The 20,613-nt window shown below is 38.8% G+C and overlaps 3 protein-coding genes across 3 annotated transcripts; all 3 read right to left on the reverse strand.

Moving 5' to 3' along the window:
• Positions 1–460: 460 nt before the first annotated feature.
• On the reverse strand, positions 461–3,255 carry LOC110696771. The gene is made up of 2 exons (XM_021874115.1): positions 1,577–3,255; positions 461–1,333 (listed from the first exon to the last, which is right to left on the reverse strand). The coding sequence occupies exons 1-2, from the start codon at positions 1,637–1,639 to the stop codon at positions 1,028–1,030; spliced, it is 369 nt and encodes a 122-aa protein (XP_021729807.1). The 5' UTR covers positions 1,640–3,255; the 3' UTR covers positions 461–1,027.
• Positions 3,256–13,573: 10,318 nt separating this feature from the next.
• LOC110696677 (ATP-dependent DNA helicase PIF1-like) lies at positions 13,574–14,823 on the reverse strand. Its single transcript, XM_021874031.1, has 2 exons — positions 14,556–14,823; positions 13,574–14,433 (listed from the first exon to the last, which is right to left on the reverse strand). The coding sequence occupies exons 1-2, from the start codon at positions 14,821–14,823 to the stop codon at positions 13,574–13,576; spliced, it is 1,128 nt and encodes a 375-aa protein (XP_021729723.1).
• Positions 14,824–14,991: 168 nt separating this feature from the next.
• Positions 14,992–16,304, reverse strand: LOC110696679. The gene is made up of 2 exons (XM_021874032.1): positions 16,169–16,304; positions 14,992–16,073 (listed from the first exon to the last, which is right to left on the reverse strand). Exons 1-2 carry the CDS (start codon positions 16,302–16,304, stop codon positions 14,992–14,994), a joined length of 1,218 nt encoding a protein of 405 aa, XP_021729724.1.
• Between the last annotated feature and the right edge of the window lie 4,309 nt (positions 16,305–20,613).

Genomic DNA, 20,613 nt, shown 5'->3' on the forward strand with positions numbered 1-20,613 from the left:
ATAAAATGTGTCCGATCGCTCTCCATCCAACCCCTTTAATGTGAACAATGCCCCCCAAACTCACAACACTCGTGTGTTTAAGAAAACATGCACTCAACCTAATAGTAGACTCGGAATATATCAAATCATTCTTTGCATTGATAAACAACTAATTTAACATTCATACAACTATATGCACAAAAGTCGGAAGGTTTTCAAAGCTTGTAACGTAAGGCTAGGGTACAAGGTAGGATAAATTTGGGAAAATGTGAGAGTAAAGCCATGCTTTAGGGAGCCAATCCTAATAAGGCCAAGGTCAAAAATAAATAATGACCAATCATCTCCAACACAAACTCGTCTCAACTTCACAAAAATTCACCAAACATTCAATTACATCAAAATTTCCCAACACTTACAATCTCGCTCATAAAAATATAATTATTAAGAACTTGAGCGAATCAAACAAACTTTGAACTCTTTAACACTTGATTTTTTTTCCTTTTACTTGAAACTTAATTTTTCTCTTTTGAACAACCTTCACTTAGAACATTCGAACATTAAACAATTATTTTCTTTCTCGTTGCTCTTTGTTTCCTTTGAAGTTCACTTTCTTTTTTTTCCTTTTTAAACAAAGTCAACTAATAGAAAAGACTTAAAAAAGATGGCCGAAAGAAAATACAGGAAAAATTTGAACAAAAGCGGTCAGAGCAAGTTACCTGCATCAATAGTTTAAAATTATTGGCAATGGGGTCTGGCACTCTTACAAATGGTTCGAACGCTCCAGCGGCAGCCTAGGTTGACTAGATCTTGGCTTTCTCTAGCTCGAAGTGGCCAGATAAATCCCCAAAAAATTCAACGGCCGAGTTCCGGCTCTCCATCAAACTGTCCCTCACAGCATTAGGGACAATCACAAGCGGGGCAGACTCAAACCCCATCTCATTAGACCGAAAGGTCTTGATCGAGTTTGCAGCAGAAGCATAATGCACATCTACCTGTTGAGACTCCTCGGCACGCTCTTCGGCTTCCTTGAAACCTTCCGGCCTATCTTCTAGAATAAATACATTGTCGTCCTCAACATGTATGATGAAGGCATCAGCGTTGAGGAAGACAAGGCATTAGGAGAAAGAATTTTCTGCTGATCGTCTTCCTCTTGGTCCCGAGCAGCATAAGGAACTAGAGTTTTCTCCCTGATAATTTCGGCCGAAACTTCGTCTTGCCGAAACCGTTTCGGCGATGGAGAGTACTCCTCTAAGGGAATTTGACCCGGATTGACAACGGCCCTGGTCTTTCTCTTCCTAGCCATTTTTTCGTCTTCTTCGTCAGAAAAAGAAGGATCAGACGAAGATTCGTCAGCCTGCAATAGAAGTAAAAGGGGAGGAAAAAGTATGTATCAGCATGGACCAAGCAAAAACAAAAAAATAATTGTATACATAAAAGGGCACATAGCCGAAGCATCATACAGATGTTTAAGTTCTCACAGGCTGAGCAGACAGAAAACAACATGCACCCGAAATTCTATACTTAACAAAGTTTTTACAAGTTAGGAAAGCTACATGTAACATTCATACACAAGCCGAAACAACATACTCATGCTTACCGAAGTTTTCAGCAAGTTTTCCTTTTCGGAGTTGATCTTGTTTTCGATCTCGGGGCTAGCCATAGAAACGCCGGCTTTCAGAGCAGCAGCAGCAACAACAACTTGCTCTTCAGGACCCAAAGGGAAAAATGGGTCACGCTTCAAGTACCAAGGCTTCTGCTTGGAGTATTCAGTTTTACTGACTATGTCAAGATGAGACACGCGCAACGAAGGGGCTCTCTCAGAAGGTGGAGTGATCTGAGGATTTCTCTTCGTCACTTTTCTCTCGGCGGTGATTCCCAACTGTCTATAGTTCAGGCCGCAGTTTGTCTCATGCAGTAGTGAAAACTCAAATAGCAAAGTGTCAAAAAAAAGAGGAAAAAAAACAGTAACAACAAAAAGACAAGTACGAGTTTTCGGTCCCAACTGAGATTCTTACCGCCTTGGTACTTTCGGCTAAGGCCGACAACAGCTAATATCTTCTCCTGGAAGATATAATGGTAGCAGGATAGCCAAGTCTTCGGCATATGAAATTCTCAGCCTCGTCTTCCCGTTTTCACTTTGTCAAAGAGCTTTAGCAGTTGCATATCTTCGGCCCAGAATTCATCAGGACCGATAGCAGACATCTTTTTGTCAGGCCATCTCAAATGGCTAGGCCCCCCAAAATGGTTTGGATGATTTTCTTCATACGGAGCCCTCACCCAAATCCACTAACCCCTCCAATCTTTGTTGGAGGTGTCATTCGACCAAGTGGTCAAAATCCCTCTTCAGGATTAGATTCGCCACCATCCAGGACCGTGTTGTTCATTAGATTGTTTGTTCTGTACCAGATTGTGTAATCGTGGAAACACGTGAATGCTAGGGTTAAACCCAAAAAAAAGGGCAACCCACAAGAATGTTATAACCTTTCGAATGCTGACCGGGGTTAGCTGGCACAACGAGATGTCGTATGCATTCAAAACTTCGGTCACAAAGGGGTGGAGAGGAAATCTCAGCCCAGACTGCAGTTGCCTGGTGTATACTCCAGTATACCCGGGCGGAGGTTTGTGGATTCTATCTTCGGAAACTGGCATTTGACACCAGTACCCATCCTCTTCATAAATACCATAGAAAATTTCGATTTGCTCGGCGAAACGATGCCGAACGCTCTCCGCAATCCACCACTTGTACGGGGCAACAGACACAATCCCCAAATTCTCAGTAGGGCTGTCCCATTCTTCGGCACCCTCCGGCAGACGCTGAGGCCCATGTGTAGAGCCACTTCCAGAGGTAGTAGGCTCTTACCACTCCCTGTACGGCACAGAGGCCAAGGGTACAGCTGGAATCGGAGATTCACCTGTCGGTTCCCTCTCCTCCATTCTGGGAAGCGTATCGACGTGGCTAAGAGGTGGCATCCGCCCAAGTGGCTGATTGCGCCGACCACCTAGAGGTGGAACTTGAGACACCTCAGCTTCCTCTTCTTCAGAAGCAACGGTCCTTTTGCCCAAATCCAAGTCTCGAACCATTGTTCCGAAAAAATATCGAACCGGAATAGAAATTGCAGAAAACTAATGGAATCCGAAAAAATTTCGAGAGAAATTACCTTTACCTAGCTCGGAATTCGCCGATATTTAACTCCCGAGTCTCGGATTATAAAGCAAAACTCGGATTTTCAGTAAGTTAAGATGGATATTCAGAGTTGGGGAAGTTGAATCGCGATTTCAAAGGTTGTGATTGAAAAAAAGTGATTACTGAATGGCAGAAAGAATGCTTAAGTACGGGCTTATGAAATCCGTAAGTTTAGGTTAACAAACCACCAAAAAATCCTACTAAACTATTCTTAAACACGTTCTCCTAAAAATAACTACCCACTAAACCTCTCAACTCCCTAATTATTCTCCTTAATGACGGTTCTAACCGTTGAAACGATCCAAATTCCTTCAAATTCAAATTGCAATCATTTGTTTGGGTATGGTGGGCAAGTTATTTGGGTCCAATTTAGTCAATCTGGTTGGGCTAGTCCAAATGATCCAATTGCAAAGCCCAACAGTAAGGTTCAACTCCCCAAGCACATGCTAAGTTCCGGTCTAGCCCATTTAAGATGGTCAACCCATCTTAACCTCATGGGCCCAATCATCCACCTTTGAAAAGAGATATAAAAGCCATAACATGGCCAACTCTACATTTATTCACACATAGCCTCAAGCAATTAATTCTCTTGCAAAACTTTTCTCTAAATATCACTAACTTAAGCATCAGATGGGCATTCCTCGACAACTACCCCTAGGCCAGATTACGTGTATTTGTTGTTCAGGCAAATCCTTAATTCGGTCATTTTTTAGATTGGGCTTCATCTCTATTCTCACGAAAATTGTTAAAATTTAAAGATGAGGAGTTGAAAGAAAAGTGTCTAACAAAGGACAAAAAACATACAACAAGTAGTTTGATTGTAGATTTATTTGCAGAAGATTCGATTAATAAAAGAGTTACTATTGGGATATTATGTGAAAAGATAAAATTAAGCTAAACCATATTTACTGTAAGAAAATTGTGTCCTTATGTCTAAACACTGTATTAGGATCAAAGGTCTTTTGTTTTAATTACTTTTAAGTAGGCTTAGTTAGTAGTACTAAGTGGCCACTACCCAATTATAAGTGAATTTTTTTTAAATGTAGAACCAATTTAGGCTTAACCAAATTTGTTAATGAAGAAACGTGTCCTCCTGGATAGACACAACATCAAGTTCAAAATTCTTAGATTTCAATTTACATGAAAAGGTGACGACAGAAAAGTGTCTGACAGAGTACAAGAAACATACGACACAGACAGTTTACGTGTATTTGTTGTGAAGGAAATCCTCAATTCGGACATTTCTCGCATCGGTCTTCGTCTCCATTCTTACGAAAATTGTTAAAATTTAAGGAAGAGGTGTCGAAACAAAAGTGTCTGATAGAGTACAAGAAACATACGACACATAGTTTGATTGTAGATTTATTTGCAGGAGATTCGATTAATAAAAGAGTTAACTATTGGGATATTATTTGAAAAGATAAAATTAAGCTAAACCATATTCACTGTAAGAAAATTGTGTCCCTATGTCTAAACACGGTATTAGGATCAAAGGTCTTTCGTTTTAATTACTTTTAAGTAGGCTTAGTTAGTAGTACTAAGTGGCCACCACCCCATTATAGTTGAATTTTTTTTTTAAATGTAGAACCAATTTAGGCTTAACCAAACTTGTTAAAAAGAGACGTTTCCTCCTAGATAGACACAGCATCAAGATCAAAATTCTTAGGTTTTGATTTGCAGGAAAAGGTAACAAAAAGAAGTGTCTGAAAGAGTACAAGTGATGCCTTGTACTTTGGACGATCATTGCCTTGGCACTGTGTTTCGAATAGTCGTGCCCTCAGATAAATTAAAGCCAGACAGAGAATAAAAAGCGAGCAAAAATGTTGAAAGAGTTGAAGCAACGAGCTAAGAATTCTGAAGACGCTATCTACAGATTTCTGGGAGGGAAAGAGGCGCACACCTAGCAAGCTATTAGCCGAAACTAAAGACTTTGAAAATTTGGCAGCACATCTGAGTATGAAGACTTAGACAAGGAAAACTTTCAGCTAGAAAAATTTCCAAGTCGGAGCTATATGCTTGGCAGAATGTTGAAAAGTTCAAAACAAACAAACAACATATAAAGACGATGCATTTCGGCAAAAAACGGAGACAAGCTGAGAAAAACAATTAGTCGTTGATAACATTGAACCCCCAAGCCGAAATTTTACACTTGGGATAATTCGAGGCATAACAAGTAACATTACGGAGAATAAAAACTGAAGAAAAATCTAAATCGGTAGCCGCCCACAAGAGGAAACACAACCGCCGAACTAAGTACAAACTCAAACAAAAACTAATAGAGTTATTTGTACAGATGGCAAGCTGAAACAAACAAGGCAAAAGAGTAGAAGCGGAAATTCAGCATTCAAGAAGTTGTAGATCTGCAAGATTCTGCAGACGACTGCTCGAATTCCTATGCTTCGGCATTTACCACAACAGCATCAGGAGCCTTTGAAATTTCAGCAATAGCAGACGAGGTAGGCTTGGCAACTTTATCAGCTTGAGGCCCAGCTTCCTCTTCACCGTCATCATCCTCTTCCAAGGCTTCTTTTTTGGCTAGCCGATCAAGCAAAGCAAGCTCATTGGGGTGAGGGCGCCGCATGTTTGGATGGTTGAGGTCCATAGACCATTCTTCAGCTACATCCTAATTAATATTCGGCTCAACATGAAACGCAAGGCGACGAGCAATTTTGAACCCATTTTCATAACCCTCATCATACTGCTCCTAGGTGTAGATTCAGGTCTTTAGCTGCTCCCTTGCACTCTCTAAATCATCCTTGCCCTTGGTAGCATAATCTTTTCAGATTGAAGCTGATTTCGGGCCTCCATCAAGCTGAGATCCTTATCTGAGACCAATTTATTGAGACGCTTGACCTTCGCCTCCAGATCAGATTGCTTTTTATCAGCCTCTTGCTTGACGAGGGTAATCTTTTCATTAAGCTCTTTAGCCAACGCCTCTTGTTGGAACTTTTGCTCAATCCGAGCCTTGAAGCTTGGAATGTCGTCAGCCCCGTAAGAACGAATTAGCGCTTCACCTTGCCTAATGTGAGGGAAGATGGACTGCTCAATCTCTTAACAAAAGTTGCGCAAAATTTCCGACATATGCTCCATTTGAGAGCGGCTTTTCGAAGCCGCTTGTTCAGCATGCTTTCTCTTCAACTCCGCCATTTGGGCAAGATGCTCGGACGTCTCAACCTTGTTTTTCAGCTCATCGTTCAAACCAGCAGTGATTACATGGTTATGAACAGCCTACATATTTAACAGTAAAGATTCAGCCGAAAGAAACAGTTGGGGGAAATTTGAACTCAAATACTTAAAAATCAACCTTTAAATAAAGTGAACCGAAAGTAAAGATAGAAAAAACTCGAGCAAAAGCAATTCAAGCAGGTTACCTGCATCAACAATTTGAAATTTTCAGTGACGGGGTCTATCACTCTTACAAATGGCTCGGACGCTCCAGCAGCAGCCCGAGTTGACCAGATTTTAGCCTTTTCCAGCTCGGAGAAGCCAGATAAGTCCCCAAAAAAATTCAACAGCCGAATATTGGCTTTCCATCAAGCTGTCCAGCATCAGGAACATCCACAAACGGGGCTGAGTCAAACCCCATCTCATTAGACGTAAAGGTCTTGAACGACTCTACAACAAAAGCAGACGGTACATCTTCCTGTTGAGGCACCTCAACACGTTCTTCAGCCTCCTTGAGACCTTTCGACCTCTCTTCAAGATTTAACACATCGTCGTCCTCAACGTGTGTGATAAAGGCATCAGCCTGTCTTTGGATTTCATAGGCAAAATGTTGTGCCGAGAGTTTTGGAGGACGAGGTATTGGAGAAGGAATCTTCTGCAGAACCTCTTCTTCTTGGTTCTGAACAGTAGAAGGAACTGGAGTTCTATTTCTAGCCACTTCGGTTGAACCCTCATTTTGCCGAGACCTCTTGGGTGAAGGAGAGGACTCCTCTAGAGGAAATTGTTCTGGGTTGACAACGGCTCGGCCCTTTGTTTTTTTTGGCCATCCTGACGTCCTCTTCGTCTGAAGAAAAAGGATGAGATGAAGATGCTTCTTTGTTTACCTTTCCCACTGGCTCGTCACTCTACAGCAGGAATGAAAAACACATACACAAAAGATAGCTTAGCCTTATACTTAACAAATTTATGCAAATCAAGCAAGTCATAGGAGAAAAGGCTACCAAAGTTCTACAGTTGTTTAAGTTATCACAAACTGAGCAGACAGAACACAACATACATTCGAAATGCTAAAAAACTACGTATAACATACATACTCAAGCAAGGATCTAAATGCCAAAATTTAACCTTTAGAGAAATTTAAAGCAAAACAAGGCAACAAATAAACTTGTGCTTACCGAAATTTTCAGCAAGTCCTTTTCTTCGGAATCGAGCTCGCCCTCGACTTTTGATTTGTCTGCAAGAATTTTGGCTCTTCCAACAGCAGCAGCAACAATAGCCTGCTCTTCGGGGCCCAAAAGGAACAATGGATCGCGCTTAAGATACCAAGGCTTCTGCTTGGAATATTCAACTGCCTTGACTATGTCAAACTCAGAGACACGCAATGAAGGGGCTCTTTCTGATGGAGCAGTGATTGGGGGTCTCTTCCTCGTTATGCGTCGTTCAGCGTTGATCCCCAGGCGTCCATAATCCAAGCCACAGTTCGTCTCATGCAGCACTGAAATTCCAAAAAGAAAGGAGTTAAAAAAAAAAACAACAACAACAACAATAACAAAAGAGAAAAGACAAGTATGAGCCTTCGGCCCCAGCCGAGATTCTCACCATCTCGGTACATTCAGCTGAGGCCGACTGCAGCTAAAATCTTCTCTTGGAAGATATAATGGTAGCAGGGTAGCCAGGTGGCCGGAATATATTTTTCCCGGCCTCGTCTCCCTGTGCCCTCTTTTCCAAACAATTTCAGCAGCAGAAAATCTTCGGCCAACAATTCGTTAGGACCGATAGCAGACATGTTTTTATCAGGCCTTCTCAAATTTCTCGGCCCTCCGAAATAGTACAGATGCTCCTCTTTAGACGGAGCCCTCACCCATATCCTTTTCGGGACTCAATTTTCCACCATCTAGGGCCATGCCGCTTGTTGGATTGATTATTCGACACCAGATTGTGCAGTTTACGAAATACATGAATGCTATGGTCAAACCCGTAAAAATGGGCAACCCACAAGAACGTCATAACCCTTCTGGTACTGACTGGGGTAAGCTGGCACAATGAGATGTTGTACCCATTTAGCACTTGGGTCACAAAAGGGTGGAGAGGAATTCTCAGCCCAGACTGTAGCTGCCTGGTATATACCCCGATATACCCGGGCGGAGGTCGGTGGATTCTGTCTTCAGGGACTGGCATTTGACACCAATACCCATCTTCTTCATAAATACCATAAAAAATCTCAATTTGCTCGGCGAATCAGTGTCGATAGTTTTCCACAATCCACCAATTGTACGGGGCAGCAGTCGCAATCCCCGAATTTTCAATAGGATTATACCACTCTTCGGCACCCTTAGTTAAACGCCGAGGCCCATGCCTACAGCCACTTGCAGAAGTAGTGGGCTCCTCCCATTCTCTGTACGACACAGAGGCCAAGGGTACAGCCGAGATAGAAGAATCCCCAGTTGGTTCTCTCTCCTCTATTCTAGGAATCGAAGTTCTATGGCTTAGGAGAGGCATGCGTATTGTAGCTTCTCCCTCTTCAGTTGCTACAGGTCTCTTGACCAGGTCTTGATCTCAAACCATTTTCTCGTGAAAATATCGATCCGGGATAAAAATTTCAGAAAACTAAAGAAATTCAAAGAAAATTTGGAAAAAGTTACCTTTGTGTAGCTCGTAATCGGCCGATCGTGAATTTCGGAGGCTTAGGTTCTCGGTCAATTCGCGGATTCACAGGAATTTGGAACGGAGATTCAGAGTTGGGAAGAGTATTCGCGAATTCAAGGGTTTGTGTTTGCAAAGATGTAATTACTGAATGGCAAGAAAGAATCTTAAACACGAGCTTCTGAAATTAGAAAGTTTAAGAGTTGATAAACCGCGAAAAATCCCACTAAACTCTTCCTAAACACGTTCCCCCAAAAATAACTACCCACTAAACCTCTCAACTCCCCAATTACCCTCCTTAATTACGGCTCCAACTGTTAAAACTATCTAAATTCCACCAAATTCAAATTCCAATCATTTGTTCCTTTCCTTTGCCAAATCAAAACCCAACCTCTACTATATCCGAATTGGGCCTGAGGAGCAAGTTGTTTGGATCGTTCAACTCTCCAAGCACATGCCAAGATCCAGTCCAGCCCATTTAAAATGGTCAACCCACCTTAACCTCATGGGTCCAATCATCCACCTTTGAGAAAAGGTGAAAAAGCCATAACTTGGCCAAATTTACATTTATTCACACATAGCCTCAAATAATTGTGTCAACATGGTTAAACACAACATTGGGATTAAAGGTCTTAAGTTTTGATTACTTTTAAATAGGCCCAATTAGGACACTACATGTAAATCATAAGGAAGCTGTTCACCATTAGGACATTGTGTGTATAGACAAATTTAAGTAAAACTAGATTTGCCAAGGCAAAAACTTGTCCTTATATATAGACACGCCACTGGGATAAAGATCTTCAGTTTTAATTAACTTTTATTAGACCTAGAAAGAGTTTCGAAGTTGTCTGGTAAATTTTTTGCGAGCAATGACAAATCTCATATATAACAACGTTCAACCTCATATATGAGGATGGTTACATTGTTTAAATCCGAGAAAAAGGAGTCGAAGGAAAAGTGCTTGTCAGAGTACAAGAAACATAAATTGAAACATAATTAAGGAGGGTAATTAGATTTTTTGGCACAAGATTCAATTCATAAAATAGTTCACTATTGGGATATTATGTGGAAAGATAAATTCAAACTAAACCATATTTGCCGTAGGAAAATTATGCCCCTATGTCTAAACACGGCATGAGGATCAAAGGTATTACGTTTTAATTACTTTTAAATATGCTTAGTTAGTAGTATTAAGTAGCTACCACCCCATTGTAGCTGAATTTCTTTTAAATGTAAAACCTATTTAGGCTTAACCAAATCCGTCAAAGAAGAAATGTGTCTTTCTGGATAGACACAACATCGATATAATAATTCTTAGATTTCAATTTGCTCTACCATCACTGGACACAACATTATTTGGATCAAGGGTCCTAGACTCCAAAAAGATTTTAGCACACCTTTAAAGTAATAATTTGTTGTTTGCCAAAAATTTCACCTACAATGGCATATTTCATTTATAAAAGTGGTCAATATCATTTACGAGGATGATTGCTTTATTAATTTTTAAAGCATTTTAAAATTACACTCATTTTTTTTTAATAATACTGGAAAATAAATTGGTATTTATAATTACTGCAACGTACATAAATATAAATGTACATAATACTTATTAAATTAAAACTCTATGATACTATATCCTGTAACAACTACATTTGAAAACCCGTAATTCTAATTTCGTAAAAGCTTTAATCATTTCAACTTTAATTATACAATTCTTTTTTAAGGAAATTCGAATGATACAATTTAATGTGTACAATAGAAATTATAGAGGATTTCAAAAGGTTTGCTTTCAAAATCGAAGATGATGATGTTGGAAAATATATACCACTTTGTTGTGATGATCAATAACATATGAAACACATTATTTATCTAAGATATTACAACAAATAACACTGTACCAATAACATTAAACAACAAGATAAATATTTAATGCTAGATTATCTGCGAATACTTCAAAATATCATAAGATACTACATTTCTAAATGAGTTTACGTGATACCCTTCAGGTGGTTTGGTGGTATATACCACAACATTTTCAGCCTTTTTAGCCCGAGATAGAGCCACATACAACTGACCATGTGAGAAACATGGCCGAGGAAGGTATATTGACACTCGGTTCAATGTCTGCCCTTGTGATTTATTAATTGTCATGGCAAAACATAATTTAATAGGAAATTGTTTCCTTTCAAAAGTGATAGGATACCTGTTATTGACAAGCGCACATTAGGGCGTGCTTTAAGGCATATAAATGGGTGATTTTGGATGTATTTAGGCCCGTTTTGGTCGTTTATTGCCTTGTTACACTCGTTTCCTTCATATTACGTGCTTCACGGGTTTCGGTCTGTTTTTGGTGTGTTAACAGGTATAGTTGACCAAGTTATGTCGAGTCCCGAACCATTGGTGCGTAATCAGGCTATTATCGATCCTAGTCCACCAAGCTAAGGCTTTGCTGCGGTTCTCAAGGCCTTGAAAGGCAAGTTAAGTAGCAGGCAAGGCAGAACAGTTCACAAATATGACACCCTGTTCACTATTTTGCTCACAACTTTCGGGATACAAATGATAATGGAGTGATTCCAATTGCATTGGAAAGTAGACTTGAAGAGCTTTCCAACGATATATTGCACGCCTCAAACGAAGCTCTGGATAAGAAGTTGTGACTGTTTTAAGAAGACCAAAGTGCCTGCAACCTTCCTGCCTATGCTGCACGGCCGTGCCACTTTTAGCACGGCCGTGCCAAGCCAATTTCCATGCCCGTGCCAGTGCCAGATTCAGCACGGCCGTGCCAGATTCAGCACGACCGTGCCAGGCATTAGCACGGCCGTGCCAGGCATTAGCACGGCCGTGCCAAATTCAGCACGGCCGTGCCAAATTCAGCACGGCCGTGCCATAATTGAAGATATTGCGGATCAGCTACTGCCATGCTTGCACGGCCGTGCCACTTACAGCACGGCCGTGCCGATTCACGAAGGGCAGCCTGCGATTTACTTTCCGATTTAAAACATATATATGTAGCCCGATTGTAAGGGTTAACAGACAGTTTTAGAGATAGTTTTGAGAGCCTTTGTAGAGAGTTATTGGAGAACGTTCTTAGTATTAGAGATTCATTAGTTTTCTTAGAGATATTTCTAGAGATTTTAGTTTTCTTGGATTGATTTGAAGCAAGATTTGCGAAGATTCTTTGTATTATTCATTGACGACGGATATCAAAGTTCTGAACTTTTCCATTGATTCGCATCAATACAATTGGTATTATTCATTCTTGTTTATTAATCAAGCTTTATTATTCCTTAATCAGAATTCATGTTTATATCTATTATGCTTTTGGAATTCATTATTTCTTTGATTATGAATATGTGTGAGTAGTCTCCTAGCTAGGGTTTCGGGATGAAACCCGGCCTAGGTAATCTATGTAATTGAGGATTGATTTTGATAAACGGATTGTGATTAAATTGATTATATGCGATTGCATGTTAATTCATTATAATAGGAGTAGCTAACCTAGAATCTTGAATTTGATTGCATGATATTCTTGATTTGAACAAGAGATTGTGAATTGAGTATTTCATTATTGAATGTGGTTTGATTATGTATCGAGTAATGTTAAGTGCATGAGAAATCCAAGCTTAGTATTGCCCGTTGTCTTCCTATCACATGATATTGATCAGACTTATAGTCTTTTCATATCCCGTTTGTCTCTGTGATTCCTTGTTGCTTAGTTACCAATGGTTAGGCGGATTCCCGTTCTCCCTAGTGTCTTAGTTTATTGATTTATTCCATCTTATTAGTATTATTTTAGAACACCATTTTCCATTGATTTCGAACTAGCTTAGGTTTAAGATTGATTTGCAATTACTCTCGTTCCTCGTGGACCGAACCTTTATTTGCCATTGTACTTGGTTATAGGGTGTTCGTATAAGTATTGTTTGATTGAGAGTTAGATTGTAGCGACCGATTTAACCCTTGTCAGTTATTTGCCGGAGGACGTAAATTTGCTTGATGCACAAAAACAGTTGTACCCTTGTATTGTCCAACAGAAATTTCACAGACAATAATGTTTGGCAGAAAACTCTTACAAATCAATCTCGTGCCATTACACAGTCCATCAAAACGCATTATGTTGCGTAACAAAATCACTGGACAATCCTTCTTAAGAACAAGCTCATGGGGACTCATTCCTCCTGGACAAAGTTTGTTTATGAACTCTATCGGTTAAATGCTGCATGTATCATTGAGCATTACATCAAAACTTTTATAAATCACTGTTTCTCCTGCAAACTGGTCAATTAAAACTGAGTTAACCAAATCCACGTCGTCATTCATCGTAGTTAATATTGCCCTATATGCAAAGATATCTGATGTTATTGTTCCTTTCTCAACTTCTGGAAATGTTGCATTTACAGTCTCCAAATTGGGATCTTTTTCCATGTCCAGATGCTGAATCATTCCATCAGGCAGTCGTACATAATCACACTCATTTGTTTGTAATTCACCGTTGCCAAGAGATAACAGAAATGAACAGAATGCAGGATCTTCACGAGCTCGTTAATTTTCTGTTAATCTAAACCTCTTCAGACATGTCCAGATGTATGAAGTCACTATGCTTCACTCAACAGCCTGTTTTAAGGACTTCTGAGGTACAACTGGTAGAACTTGTCTAAAATCTCCGCCAAGAATAACAAGTTTACCACCGAAAAGTGTTGTACTGTCACATATATCCTGTAGCAGCAAATCAAGGGATTGTAAATTTGCCTTGTTGGCCATAGAAGCTTCATCCCATATAATTAAAGTTATCTCTTTTATTAACTGTGCTAAACTACCTTGTTTTGGCACATCACATGTAAGAGAGTTCTCATGATCAATTGGTATTTTGAATCTTGAATGAGCTGTCCTCCTTGAAGGAAGATTTGATGCTACTATTCCAGATGTTGCAGTTGGCAATACAATCTTATTCATCATTCGAATTTCTGCATATAAACAATTGTATAAAAATGTCTTCCCTGTGCCACCTGGTCCATCAATGAAAAAAGCCCCTCCTTTTTTTTCATGAATATGTTTCATTATACAATCAAATGCTTTGAATTGAGCTGCATTCAAACGTTCTTTCTTATTTATGAATTCTTGAGGAATAGCTGTATTTAAAACATCTGCTATATCTCTTGTTTTTCTGTAATCATCACCAACATTGTAGCTTAGATGATCTAGCCCAAAAGTTTTTAGTGATTTACCCATTGATTCAAGGTGCTGTTCCAATAAACTAACAGTCAGCTGCTTGATTTTTTCTATACAATCCTTAAATTTATACCTGAAATCTTCTGACAATGCTGTGTAATATTTTTCCCATAAAGCAGATGGATCACTTGGCTGACAAAAAATCAGTACTGTTGCAAATAGTCGCCTCAAAGCATCTGGTAACTGAACTTCTACAGCTTCAGCTAAACATATAGATGCAGCATCATCATCTTCTAAAAGACCAAGTCATTTTGCAGTTTCTTTAAATGTAGCACAGACATAATTATCAACTGTACATAAGTCTGAAAAAGATTTTTGATATGACGTAGCAAAAGTCGTAGAAAATAACGTTCACCTTCAGCTGGTAAAACAAATGCTATTCTCCCAATAACAGTGACTTTATTTTTTCTCTCAACCGACTCCTTTGTATTTGCATCCCATCTATAGTGCTCTGGAAATTCACCATATAAAAGGTTGGTGCCACCATCAATTGTCGCAATCATTGTAAAGTATTCTGTCAACGGTGTTCGTGAACGCTTTGGATCTATCACTACCCGTCTGAGATTTTCACGTGGTCTTACAGCAATGGATTGTATATTCGGTAGGTGTATAGGCAACGGCATAACGGGAGGATATATTTCATACAAATGAAACCCAAATATTCGCCATATTCCTTCGCATGGGGATACCCACCTGACAAATTGAAATTGTTCAACTCCAATGATATATTAAAAGTTTTACAAAACAAAACTACATAATGCAAATTAAATAATCAATACGTACCTGCCAGATTAAAATTGTTCAATTTCATCTACTTTATTATCATTCATGGCAGAAATCTTATATGAGATTCGATCATGCCCTTTGTAAACGTACTTGTACAAATATTTTACTGCTTTGATAGTCGAGCACACCTCAACATTCATATGACAGTCAAACATGAGTAGTAAATACGGATTATACGGTACTACCCACTGATTATCCAACTCATCTTGTCTAATTTTCACCTTTTCACCTGTTTGTCTTCTCCTATATATAGGATATCCATCTTTGTTGTTTGCTGATTCTAACATATAATCTTTTGGATACCCATTTTTACATACTAACTTTCTCCCATTCATTTTCATGCAAGGGCATTTTGGATTCATCTTGCCACACGGCCCATGCATCATATGAGCCAAGACAACTTTACGAAGATGAGGATTATCAAACGATGGGATTTCAGCAGAAACAAATTTGTCATACTCTGTTGGCCCTCTTATTTTGAAATTACATTTCAGTATTATCAAAAAGTGTGCATGTGGTAATCCTCTCTTTTGAAACTCAACAACGTAGATCACTGCTGCCACTTCACCAAAGACTTTGTCCTTCATTATCTTTTTTTTTAACGCTAATAATTTAGCACGGAAGATCCGAGTTATTATATCTGGTCTGTCTTGTGCTTTCTCTCCAGGTTGTAGTTCAGACTTTATTTCTAGCCAGTTTGCGTTGCATGTCATGGTAATAAAAAGATCCGGTTTGCCATACCTCTGAACTAATGCCATAGCATTTAAATATCGACGTTTAAGGTCTCTAGGACAACCGATGAACGATGGAGGCAAGACAACAAGATGCCCAATTTTAGAAGCATCTGTTTCTCCACTCACCACACTATCAAGAATACCTTGATAAAGTTCAGCTCTTATTATATCTTGATTGTTTCTTAGATAATCGAGCCTTGAATTTTCTATCTTCACATACATGTCAACAACAAACTGTTGAAAACATCTTCCAGATTTTAGGAGCATATTTTGCGGCCTAATCTGAAATTTGTAAGCATAGTATACTCTTGGAGAGATATATTTATCAGCTCTTGTTCTATGTTTAACAGCACCTACATTTTGCAAAAGAAAAAAGTAAACACTCAAAATGCACATCACAATAAATGTTTGAAAATTTAATATATGTGTATATACAACATAAACTTACGTGATGCTTCTTCATCCAAAAAATTTTGCACGGTATGAACTGCACAAGAATGTATAGGATCTGTAACCTGTTGTGTTTGTTTTTTTCCCAATAACAATTCGTTTCTTAAGATTTTGAGTCCATCCACATTCACCATGGGGGAATAACAGTGGATATATGTAGTGGATCATATCACCCATAGTAGTGATAAATTCGATGAGTTTGAGCAGACTTTCCATTCAGGAGAATATGTGGAGTGCTGATTTGATTTGAAGAAGCACCATTTGGCCGGACCACAGCAACTTCATCTGACAAAGGTGCATTGTAAACATGCTGATCCAAAACAGTACTTTGCCTTAAGACTATCTGCGTGTTTTCATCTATCTTTATTTCCCTCAACGATCTAAAAAATCTAGCTTAAGGATTTTTCTCAGTAATCTTCATTAGTATACGAATAATATCTTCCCGTACTTCTGGAAAACATTTAACTCGATTTTGAATTTCACGCGGGCCATCATAAAAATATAGCTGCAGGTATTTAGGACTATTATCATCGGGCAGTAGATCTGGAACTCAGTGATATATTTGCCCATGCATTTTGAATACATATATCCCTTTATATGTTGTTGACTCAATTTTGCCACGTATAGAACTAAAAGCAAACAAATTGTTATACATTCGGCTATATTGCTTGAAATGTTTAGCATCTTCTTCTTCTGATATATATAAGCGGCATAACTCATCGGGAAATTCATTAGCTGCAATCACAACTTGTCCATTGCAACAACAAAAGTGTGGAGATTCATACATGAATTTCTTTGCAGTACAATGTAAACAATACAGTGCATTCTTAAGCACAAGAGGCCCTTCTGGTAGAGCCTGCCAGATTGTAGCAGAAGTTATAACTATCAATACCAAAACAAACAAAAAAACAAAAATTAATACATGCATATAATAAGTATCACCTGTGTTCAAATGTTAAGTAAACTGGTTTTAATAATCATAGTCTAAAAGTATAATAAATACCTTATGTACAGGTTTTTTTAGCAACTGAAGTTCGTCCAAAAAACCACTGACGTTTGCTTTTACGTTGATGAAAAGTTTGTGAAGAACTTCCCACTTTATCTAATAATTCATAACAACTAATATTAATAACAAGATACTAAAATAATAAACGTATTGTATAATTTAAAACATGTAAGGCTTATGTTTACTTATTCGTTGATAACATTTATGTAAAGAAATCCCAATTTATCTAATAGCATATAAAAGTTAATATTAATAACAAAATACTAAAACAATAAATGTATTATATAATATTATTAAACATGAAATGCACATTAACACTTAATAATAAACGTCTTTTCATTAGTTTTTGTGTAAATATATTTAAGGAATTTCCGCCATTGGAGAATTCAACATCTTCTCCTTCACCATTTTTTTCAATTTTCCTCTATCTCTATCCTAAACAAATTTTTTCAAACTTCAAAACCACATCCTATGAAAGGTTACTACTGTATAATATAAGTCTACTAATTGTATAATGTAAGGTTTTTATATATTTTATTTCATCAATTTTGTGCACTTTATTTCAAGCATTTATGCAATTATTATTATGATTGACTTTAACCATATAATATTTTATGCACTTTATTTTAAACATTTATGCTACACTACTTATTCATCTAAGATTTTGATATCAATTCACACAAATAGATAAACTTTTAAGTTTGTATAAGATGCACAAAAATAATTGAAAACTGATGTAAATTATTGTAGTAGACATAATCACCTGTTTTACTCTTATATGTGCGAGCTTTGCGCACATGATGTTCAAGCTTCCTACGTTTACTGGAATTGTATACATATAAACAACAATATAATCTACAACAAAAAGCAGATAAACACAGAGACTTACAGTGCTTCACATTCTTGTATAGATGCCTGCGAAGAATTAACAAATGCTTGTTCCCAGTTTGTGCCCCCTTCTATTTCAATGTTCGCGATAAAGGTATTAGCCTATCTGTGAATTTGATCGGCATTATGCTTTGCCGAGTGTTGAGGAGGACAAAATGTCGGAGAAGGAATTTTCTGCTGAACATCTTCCCTTAGGTTCTGAGCAGGAGAAGTAACTGGCATCTGCTCCGTAACCACCTCGGTTGGACCCTCGTACTGCCGAGGCCTCTTAAGTGAAGGAGAGGACTCCTCCAAAGGAAATTGGCCTGGATAGATAACGGCTCGAGCCTTCCTTTTTTCGCCCTTTTTTTGTCCCCTTTGTCTGAAGAAGAAGGATCAAATGAAGATGCTTTTTGGTATGTATAAGATACAAATAAATAATTGAAGACTAACGAAAATTATAGTATCGGAATATAGTAAACATAATCACCTGTATTACTCCTACTATATGTGCAAGCTCTACGCAGATGATGTTCAAGCTTCCTACGTTTATTGGAATTATGTCTGTAAATAACAAAACATACATATAAATAACAAATAATCTACAACATAAGGCAGATAAACACAGAAACTTACGGTGCTTCACATTCTTATATAGATGCCTGCAAAGAATTAGCAGATTATAGTTCCCAGTTTTTGCCCCCTTCTACTTCAGTGTTCGTGATGAAGGAATTAGCCTGTCTCCGGATTGTTTCGGCAAGGCTATCTGTCGAGCGTCGAGGAGGAGAAGATGTTGGAGGATTTTTCTGCTGAATCTCTTCCTCTTCGTTCCGAGCAGGAGAAGGAACTGGAGTTTCATTCGTAGCTACCTCAGCTGGCCCCTCATCTTGCCGAGTTTGTCTAAGTGAAGGAGAAGACTCTTCCGAAGGAAATTGGCCTGGGTTGACGATGGCTCGACCCTTTCTTCTTTTAACCATTTTTTCGTCTTCTTCGTCTGAAAAGAAAAATCAGATGAAGATTTTGCAGCAGAAGAAAAAGGGAGGGGCAGAAGCATGTTATCAGCATGGTCCAAGCAAAAACGGGAAACACAAACACTAAAGAGGACATAGACGAAGCATAGAAAGGCTACCAAAGTTCTACAGTTGTTTAATTTCTCACAAATTGATCAGTCAGAAAACAACATGCATCCGAAATCATATACTTACAAGTTAAGCAAGTTACATTATAAATGCCGAAATTTGATACATAGAGAAATTTCAGACGAAACAAGACACCAGATAAACATGTGTTTGCCGAAACGCCTAGCAAATCCTTGTCTTCGGCTTCGAGGTTGGCCGAGTTTTCACAACAGTACGTCTTCGGCTCACAACGCAGCACATATAACATGCACACTCAAACAAGGATATAAATGCCGAAATATATCACTTAGAAAAATTTCAAACAAAACAAGGAAAGAGATAAACGTATTCTTGCTGAAGTTTTCAACAACTCCTCTTTCTCGGGACCAACTTCGTCTTCAGCTACGATGTTGGTCGCCGAGACTGCGGCTTTTACAACAGCACGTCTTCGGCCCTAACAACAGAACAATATCGGTTCTAACAGTAGCACGTCTTCAGCACCCACAACAGCATGTCTTCGTCTACAACATGTCTTCGGCTGTATCAACAGCACGTCTTCGGCACTCACAACACGTATTCGGCTCTTATGAAAGCTCGCCTTTGGCCATCACAGGAATTAGTCTTCGTCTCTCATAATTACCCATTTTTCTTTTTAATAAATATATCTAATACTACCAGAACGCAAGAGATAAACATGTGCTTCCAGCAAATCCCCTTTTTCAAAGACAACCGGCCATCACAGGAATTAGTCTTCGTCTCTCACAATTACCCATTTTTCTTTTTAATATATCGAGTACTACCAGTACGCAAGAGATAAACGTGTGCTTCCAACAAATCCCTTTCTTCGAAGACAACCTCGTCTTCGGCTTCTAAGTTGGCCGAGCTTCCACAGCAGCACATCTTCGGCTCACATAATAACACATAACATGCAAACTCAAACAAGGATATAAATGCCGAAATTTAACACCTGGAGAAATTTCGTCTTCGGCAGTCACAACAGCACATCATCGGCTCTCAAAGCAGTACGTCTTCGGCACCCACAACAGCATGTTTTCGGCTGTCACACTAGCACATCTTCGGCACTCAAAACAGAACGTCCTCGACTCTTACAAAAGTACGCCTTCGGCCACCAAAAAAGGTAGTCTTCGTCTCTCACAGTTACCCACTTTTCTTTTTATTTATATATTTAGAACTACCCAAAGGCAAAAGATAAACGTGTGCTTGCCAAAGTGTTCGGCAAGTCCCCCTCTTCGAAGCCAACCTCGTCTTCAGCTTCGAAATTGGCCGAGCTTCCACAACAAATCTTCGGCCCGCATAGCAACACATATAACATGCATACTCAAACATAAATATAAATGCCGGAATTTAACACGTACAGAAATTCCAAACAACACAAGGTAGGAGAAAAACGTGTGCTTGACGAAGTTCTACGTATTCGGCACTTACAACAGC

The sequence above is a fragment of the Chenopodium quinoa genome, unplaced genomic scaffold, assembly GCF_001683475.1.
Source record: "Chenopodium quinoa cultivar QQ74 unplaced genomic scaffold, ASM168347v1, whole genome shotgun sequence".
NCBI lineage: Eukaryota > Viridiplantae > Streptophyta > Magnoliopsida > Caryophyllales > Amaranthaceae > Chenopodium > Chenopodium quinoa.

Excerpts from the sequence above, each read along its gene's own strand:
- LOC110696679 (XM_021874032.1), bottom strand. The coding sequence starts at position 16,304 with ATGGTGAATGTGGATGGACTCAAAATCTTAAGAAACGAATTGTTATTG. Across the intron at positions 16,074-16,168 it reads TTTGGATGAAGAAGCATCAC|GTGCTGTTAAACATAGAACA; the intron begins GTAAGTTTATGT and ends TGCAAAATGTAG.
- LOC110696771 (XM_021874115.1), bottom strand. The coding sequence starts at position 1,639 with ATGGCTAGCCCCGAGATCGAAAACAAGATCAACTCCGAAAAGGAAAAC. Across the intron at positions 1,334-1,576 it reads AAAACTTGCTGAAAACTTCG|GCTGACGAATCTTCGTCTGA; the intron begins GTAAGCATGAGT and ends CTTCTATTGCAG.
- LOC110696677 (XM_021874031.1), bottom strand. The coding sequence starts at position 14,823 with ATGCCGTTGCCTATACACCTACCGAATATACAATCCATTGCTGTAAGA. Across the intron at positions 14,434-14,555 it reads ATTTGTTTTACCAGCTGAAG|AAGATGATGATGCTGCATCT; the intron begins GTGAACGTTATT and ends TTGGTCTTTTAG.